The sequence below is a fragment of the Cyprinodon variegatus genome, unplaced genomic scaffold (assembly GCF_000732505.1).
Source record: "Cyprinodon variegatus isolate N-32 unplaced genomic scaffold, C_variegatus-1.0 Scaffold495, whole genome shotgun sequence".
NCBI lineage: Eukaryota > Metazoa > Chordata > Actinopteri > Cyprinodontiformes > Cyprinodontidae > Cyprinodon > Cyprinodon variegatus.
In genome coordinates, this window is record NW_015150948.1 from 267,000 (window position 1) to 275,127 (window position 8,128).

Here is an 8,128-nt window from a genome sequence, read left to right on the forward strand (position 1 = left end):
GAGCCATATTGGCAAAACAGGACACACACACACACACACACACACACACACACACACACACACACACACACACACACACACACACACACACATACCCACAACCAAAGGAAAAGTAGATTTTCTACAATGAGTTAGAGAGACAAATGGAAACTGAACAACATGTTCACTAGTTCCACTATTTAGGAAACTTTTGAACTATATCTCACCTGGTTATAACCTTTTTTTGATTTAGAGTTCTGCTTCTTCAGAACCTCTGTCATCGTCAGCTGAAGGCCCTCTTTCCAATCTGGATAGTGGAACAAAACAAAAAGCAGAAAAAGAAGTTCAAGCACTACATCTATAAGGTGAAGTAATAGAGTTTGGATGTGAGGAAAACTTGCCAAGCTTCTCAGAATCCCTGCATGTTTTTTGAAGGTTAAGCGACGTGCAGACCACCTCTTTGTGGATCCACCGACTCCTCCCACTGATGGCCACCTGTACTCATGTCAAACAGGACACAGTTCAGATTAGTCGGTGCTGGTAGAAATAGAAATGCGTATTATTGTTTGTAAAGCAGGAAGTCTGTGTAAAGGAACAATACCTTGTTGTAGGCTACTCTCAGTGTGAGGGGAACAGCCTCCCGCTCTTCATCAATTCCCAACCTTTTGCTCACAGCTCCTTCAGAAACAATGCAGCACATACAAATCTGCATTCAGACATTCAAACACGTTTGTGTTGCTTTTGAATGTGTATGTTTTGCAGAGCTTGACTAACCCATGGCTCTAACAGCTCTGGCTCCAGCTGTGTGTCCAAGCTCCATGGAATGAATGAATACTTCCTTTCTCTTCTCTCCCCCCACCAAGGTCAGCTGTGCGAAGGAAGGAACAAGAATATTTTAAACTGTGAGCAGGTCAATATGTCCTGTGCATGTTGCTGTGTGAAGATGATCCTCTGACCTCAGCCTGGTAGAGCTGCACCAGAACGGGCTGATCGGCGTGTCGGCAGTAATAGAGCACCAAGTCGGCCAGCAGTGGAAGACGATGCTCCATGCTGCCGGTGCTGGTGGAAACATCATCGTCCTTTGGAGCAGCCTGAGTCATGGGAGGTTGGGTAAAAAATATTAAACAGCAGCAGGGATATCCTTTGCACAATGATGCACAATCGATTAAATCGAATAGATTTAGATTCATTCATCCAGTTAGTAATGTTTAAAATCAGGACTCAATTCCACACAGTTAATGCTCCCATTTGTCACCCGATGGGACAAATAAGAATGAGTTTAAGTTAATTATATATTAAATTTCTTACTTATTGTTCTGTTAAATTAAAAAGTAAGCATATTCCATGCAGATAACGATGCAATTTGTTAATTAATAAATTAACCTAGAATGATTTTATCAATAAATCAATAAGAGGCCCTTTTCCTATTGTTTCCTCTTGTATCAGGAGGATTCAGTTAACATCAGCGGCTAAATGTTTTCTTTTCTCTACTAAACCCTGACTGATTAAGCACAAAAAGTATGGAACTAGAGAGGTTTATAAAATAAAACTAAACAGTAAGCTGTTAGGTTATTGAATAAAAAAGATGCATAAGATATGTGAAAGTGAAGTAAAAGTTTTAGTCATAGACTGAGTAAGTCGCTCTGATACACTGTCAGACTATCATGCCTCTTCGTTTCAATGAAGCGGATGCCTATTGTTATTTAGTTCAGTTCCTATTCTATTCCAGCATTCAGTGCTTGGAGATGTGCTGTTAATCTGGTGTTTTGTCTTTTTCTGTCAGGTCTCAATTTTTTTTGCAGATTGTCCTCCATTTTTCTATCATCACATCCTCTCTTTCCAGGCACAGCAGAGAAGTATGAATGCAGCACAGATAAATGAGCGCTACTTTACATAAAAAGTAAAAAATAGATATGCCAGTAGGTCACTCTGGTTGAGTACAATGCTTTTATGACAACTTACAGCGTAGTATTTATGTTTGTCTTTTAACCTTTGTTTTTGTTCAGTTTGTAAGTACATATAGCCTTTTTGTGTATATTTACCAAAACTACATTATGTGATGTGGATTATGTAACTAAGGATGCGTAGAAGTGGTCAACAAGCCAGAGCAACGGAGGTGATTGAGTGTGGAACTCCCAGCATATATGGGAATAAAGAAAAGCCCAAGAACAGGTGTAAAAAGAAGATTTTTGATTCCAAGAGAAATAAAAGTGGGACAATGCTGGGAAAACATTCTGACCGTTGTATTCACTAAAGATGGATCTTAAGTTTAGAAGCATTCTGATGTTGCAGCAGAGTTGATAGACAGTTCATGCCTTAATAGTCATACTAGTGTTTACAATGATTTTCAGCCATATCCTCCAGACAGTCAGCTCAGTTGGGACTTGGAACTTTAGTTGTGTCAATGCCAACCATCTGGCTTTTTGTTAGTTAGGCTGTATTGCCTGTAAATGGTGCCAAGTCTGTTTATACCAGCTCATCTTGCCCTGAGCTGGTGTTCTATTTAGGCTCAAAAAGGACAATCAAAACAATGTCAGGACAAACTATTGGTGCATATAGCCTTATTTCATCAACCGATGGGCCACGTTTTAATATAACAAACCATTAATCTAAGATTAATCATTAGTAAATTATTTGTTTACATCCCTACTAGCAGGTTTCTGCAGACTAGAAGTAATTTAATGTTTTGGAGTGGCCTAAACTCCAAAGATTAGCCAAAGATAAGAGAAAAAGAAAGCAAAGATAGAATTTCAGCTTTAAGTAAATGGAGTTTATCACAAAATGATACTTTTAGAATAGGAGTGGAAATGCTAAACAAAAAGGCACCAAGCATTTACAGAGAATGGGTGTGACTATTGGGGAAAAGTGTGAATAATTGTTTTTTTGAGTAAAATAAAACAGATAAATATTTTCATATGATGCTCCTTTTATTGTTTGTGTTATATTTCAACAAAATTAAAGATACTGTAGCTATCGTCATTTTAATAGCCTTTTTATAAACATGCTCAATTAAAAGCAGAGCTCCATATGTGGATCATGAAGCGCCAGCTGAATCTACGGAGTCAGTATGGAGTTAATACAGAACATATGAAACTGAACATTTAAAACATGCAGTATGAGAGCGCAATATGTTAAAATAACATATTTACATGAAATATGTAATCTGGATGTGTAGCCACTGTTTGGATGCACAGAAAAAGAACAGCGTGTGTGCTTTTGTTATCTGGGCAGGAAACGTGGGTCACATGTTATGTGTCAGCAGTATAAAAAACAACAACTGGAGAACAGGGAGTAAATAGCAAGAACACCAAGGTGACTGCAGCTGTTATTTGATAAGTTTATAAAGTAAAAAATGGTTTGTTTAGCTGCAAACCAATATTAGTTCTTTAACTTTCCTTTCCTTTACTATGTGACTTGTTTGAGGTCCCGCTTTAGCACAAAGCTAGCTGTGGATAGATTCACAAAATTAAATGTGTCTAAATATAACCTTTTGATAGACTGATTTTTGAAGTTGTGTTCAATTTAACCGAGACTGCTTGCATGATATTTGTGGTATTTATACTAAAAGCCATCACTCTGTGAAAATTGCACACTGGCTCCTGTTTTTGTTCCAGTGAGGAGAATAAAGCTATATAAAAATCCAGAAAACCTGTATTAACTGTCTTAATGTATGGGACAAAATAGCTGTCAGAAGTAAATGTGAATGTTATTGTTGAAATTGGTGCTAAAAGGAATCATTTTGTGAATTTTACACTGGAATAAGTTGAATCAAATATAGAGCAGGTTTTCTGTTTCCTGTCAAAAAGGTGTATAAGTTAAGAAAATTGAAAGGTCTAGTTTTGCACTTGTGGTTTTTATGTTGTGAAAAAGCTTTCCGATCTCTAACCACATTTGCAAAAGATGTCACGAGGTCCATTTTTTATATAGAGCAGTAAACGAATTAGAGTTCAGCCTGAGATGTTAATGCAAACTGTTGCTGCCATAGCTGAATGCAGCTATAGTTTAATCATTTGTTTTTTTTTTAACCTTTTTGCCATGAAAGTGAAAAATCATCAATGATGCCATCACCATTTCTCATCAGAAGGCATGACCACATGGGCTGGGTTTCTTAACCCAAGATTATTAGCTGCTATGTACACATCTACCGAATAAAATGCAAACATCTCCTTTATGGACTTGAACTAATTCTGATGCTTGTATATTAGATGGAAACACAGAAAAATCTGATGATTACTTTGAATTTGTATGTTATCTGTGAACAAAATGAATATAATGCTAAAAAATTGTTTTCACAAGATGCTTTCACTTTTGGCACCCCATTAACATTTTATGCAACCAGTAGGACAGTACTTGGTGTTCTCTTTTTATTGTTTCACAACTTTGGAATTTACAGTTAGAAGGAACTTTAAGCATTTCTCTACCGATGGTTTAATTATGCATGCAACCACTTTGTTGTGTTTTGAAAACATATTTTGGAGCATTACTCTGCTTAGAGACCCAGTGTGTCTAAAGACACTCGCTGGCTGCTTTAGTAGGTAGGTACACCTGCTCAGCTGCTGAGTAATGCAAATGTCTAATCAATCAATCAATCAATCAATCAATCAATCAATCAATCAATCAATCAATCAATCAATCAATCAATCAATCACATGTCAGGAACTCAATGCATTTAGGCATATTAAGATGGTCAGGGAAATCTGCTGCAGTTTAAATTGTGCAGACTGCGGAAGCAAGGTGATTTAAGGGTCTTTGAATGTAGAATGGTTGTTGGTGCATGATGGGCGGGATTGAGTAATTCAAAAACTGCTGATTTACGGGCAGTTCTGGTTTAGGCTGGTAGAAAGGTAACGGTAACTCAAATAACCACTCATTAAAACAGAGGTATGCAAAAGAGCATCTCTGAGCAACATGTCAAACTCTGAGGCTGATGGGCAACAGCAGCAGAAAACCACACTGGTTGCCACTCCTGTCAGCTAAGAACAGGAAACTGATCTACAATGTGCTTAGGCTCACCAAATTAGAAGATTGAAAAATGTAAACTGGTCCAATGAGTCTTGATTTCTGCTGTGAAATTCAGATGGTTGGGTCAGAATTGGGAATCAAAAACATGAAAACATGGATCCATCCTGCCTTGTATCAACGGTTCAGGCTGATGGTGGTGGTGAGATGCTGTGGGGAATATTTTCTTGGCCCTTTAGTAGCAATTGAGCATTTCATCATGCCACAGCCTAGCAGTATTGTTGCTAACCATGTTCATCCCTTTATGACCACAGTAAACCCATTTTCTGAGCAGCTACTCCCACCAGGGTAACATACTATAAAGTGTGAGTCATCTCCGACTGGTTTCTTGAAAATGACGATGAGTTCACTCATGGCATCCAAAGTCACCACATCTCAATCCAATAGAGCATTTCTGGGTTGTGGTAAATTGGGAGATTTGCACCATGGATGTGCAGCTGACAAATCTGCAGCATCTGTGTGAAGCTGTCATGTCATTATGGACCGAACTCCCAAAAGAATGTTTTCTGTACCTTTTTAAATCTATGCCACGAAGGACTGAGGAAGTTCTGAAGGCAAAAGTGGTCAGTGAGTAACGTACTGTGGAGTACTACAAATAGCTTTCTTTGAAACTGACTCACATTTGAAGGAGTTCATCTTGATTTGCACTATAAAAAGGGATCTCATGACCTCATTACAAGAATTTGACGTACAGCATCAGTGCTTTTTCAAACAACTTACTTTTTTATTATTACATCCAACATCCCTGGAGGGTTTTCTTTGTTTTTGCTGAAGCCATCAGTCTCAGCATAGAAGCGTAAAGCAACCTCAGGATGGGGAAAAAGGTTCCCTCTGGCATCCCCTTCAGGCAACCAGTTTGTAGATAATCAGTTAGTGATTGTTAAAAAGAATTTGGGAATGAAAGCGTTCCACTGCATTTCTCCAACAGATTTTAAAATGTATGCAGGTTGGAAGGATAAAAATGGCTCCTTATTCAATTGTTCCAGTGGCAAAAAGAAAAAAAAATGTTGGAGGGAAACAAAATGTTGTGGATCACAACTAGATTTTACAAATTTTTATGAGTGGTAAAAATGTGTTTGAAATATGGTGTTATATTCTGTGATGCCCTGCAACAGACTAGTGACACGTCCAGGTTGTACCCTGCCTCTCGCCCATAGCTTGCTGGAAAAATCTGGATGGATGGATGGATGGATGGATGGATGGATGGATGGATGGATGGATGGATGGATGGATGGATGGATGGATGGATGGATGGATGATGGATATGGTGTTATATGTGCACAATGTGTGCCCATAATTGTGATGCTGTCTCTGCATTTATGATATTTTTTACAGCTATTTGACTCATTAGCAGCATAACTATCTCATCCTCATCTTACACCATCTTTCTGAGGTGTCAAAGCTTGAATAAGAGACACAATTGAGCTTTTGTAGATAAATGATGTAAGAAAAAAAACCTTGACCTGATATCGTCTAATGTAAAAGAATGAGGATGAAAGTGTGCTTACCTCGCAGAGCACTTCAGAGGATAGGCTGAGCAGACTGAAAACGTTACGTTCATACCACGGGTCTATCAGGCCCAACATCTGGCCGATATCTGTTGTGCTGTCCTCCACTTCATGACCATTTGACTCCTGTCATAAGCAAGAATTGAGATATAAAATGTCCTAATGCCTTGCTAAGGTAAAAGCTTTAAATCTTCTTATTATGTATATCATATATGAAAGATAACTGCAGTACCTGCCCCTCTGCTGTTGTGTGTCCTCCTGCTGTATTTGGAGGATTCCTCTTTGTTGGAACAAAGTAAAACTGCAGTTTGCATGTCTTAGTGAGTTGTGGACACTTTCTTTCCTTCTGTCGGAGGTCATTGTATGCTCGGGCAAGCCTCCCAGCCTCTCTGTCACCTCCAAATGCAACCACCTTGACAACAGTTGGCACTTCTGCTTCATTCCCTTCGTCTATGCTCAGAATGGGCCTCCTGCGGATGCAAATGTTCCTTTGGGGAGAGGAGGGATCCATCGGACTTATGGTAACATTCAGAGGATCAAGATGTCTTGTGGCAGTCCCTGAATGTTTGAGCTGTGCCCCCGTCATTAGGTAGTCTTTGCTGATGTCGCCATTGTAGCCCATGCTCTGGACGCGGCGGCAAGAGCTTGGACTGTGGGGGGTCTTGAAGAGTGAGGCGAAACCCGGCAAACCCAAAAGGGATTTGGACTTTTTCTTGGGTTTCTTTCTAACTTTCAGATGTTTGCCTCGTCCCTCCTCGGGATCCTCATGCGCTGTGTCCTCACTGAAGTCGCTTTCCACTCCAGATGAAGCAGATGGCACCGACCAGCTGGAGGAAAGAGAGTGTCCTGAAAAAGTAGAGTCCCTGGAGGAGGATGAGGCAGTGGAGATCCGGTTGCTTTGAAACTGATCGTCCTTTTTGCTCGAGTCCGACTCATCTTCTTCATCAACGCTAGTGTCAATGGTATCATCCTCCTCTATTTTCGGGAAACATTCAGGAGGGGAATCTAGGTCAGAATCGACTGCAAGAATGTCTTTTAGAACATCTACAAAAACAAGAAGAAGGAAAGAGAAAGTGATGAGAAATTATGCTGATGCTGAGAAACCTAGAGTAGAAGAGTTGACTCGAATTACCGAAGTTATCATCCTCCCATATGCAAGTGTGACATTTGGGATAGGGCAGCATTAGAAGCTCTACAGAACCTAAAATGAGGAGATATTTAGATCAAAACACACCAAGAACATGAAGTTTATCAGTAGAGTTTGAAAATAATACACAGAAAGTTATACAGTTTTTTTTATCTGATAGAACAGATTAAGCTAGAGTTAAAATGAAGAACACAGAAAAAGTCAATTTGGTTTTAATTCATTTCATTTTTTTTTTATGGATTGCATTCATAGTGGCCCTGTTACTCTAATAGCTCTAGATCAGGGGTTTAAAACATTTCGGCCCACATCCCAAATAACTATGCAACAGATTGGAGACTGCCTAAAAATACCAATGACCACTTTGTCCTATTTATATTTATACATAGGCTGTAAAGTACGGTAATCAATTTTAAAATGAATTTATTACTATTAATCAATTACTAAATTAGTTCATGTTTTTTTTCAATAATCGATT

The 8,128-nt window shown here is 38.9% G+C and overlaps 1 protein-coding gene across 2 annotated transcripts in view; it reads right to left on the reverse strand.

Annotated features, from left to right (window-relative positions):
• Nucleotides 1-8,128, reverse strand: part of pik3r5 (phosphoinositide-3-kinase regulatory subunit 5) — a 20,431-nt gene that overhangs the window by 4,828 nt on the left and 7,475 nt on the right. For both annotated transcript variants that reach the window (XM_015390383.1, XM_015390382.1), the window contains exons 9-16: nucleotides 7,639-7,707; nucleotides 6,739-7,550; nucleotides 6,507-6,632; nucleotides 936-1,070; nucleotides 754-847; nucleotides 581-657; nucleotides 381-474; nucleotides 207-286 (exon numbers count right to left, since the gene is read on the reverse strand). In XM_015390383.1, coding sequence (XP_015245869.1) covers nucleotides 207-286; nucleotides 381-474; nucleotides 581-657; nucleotides 754-847; nucleotides 936-1,070; nucleotides 6,507-6,632; nucleotides 6,739-7,550; nucleotides 7,639-7,707 — 1,487 coding nt within the window. The remainder of the gene's footprint in view (nucleotides 1-206; nucleotides 287-380; nucleotides 475-580; nucleotides 658-753; nucleotides 848-935; nucleotides 1,071-6,506; nucleotides 6,633-6,738; nucleotides 7,551-7,638; nucleotides 7,708-8,128) is intronic.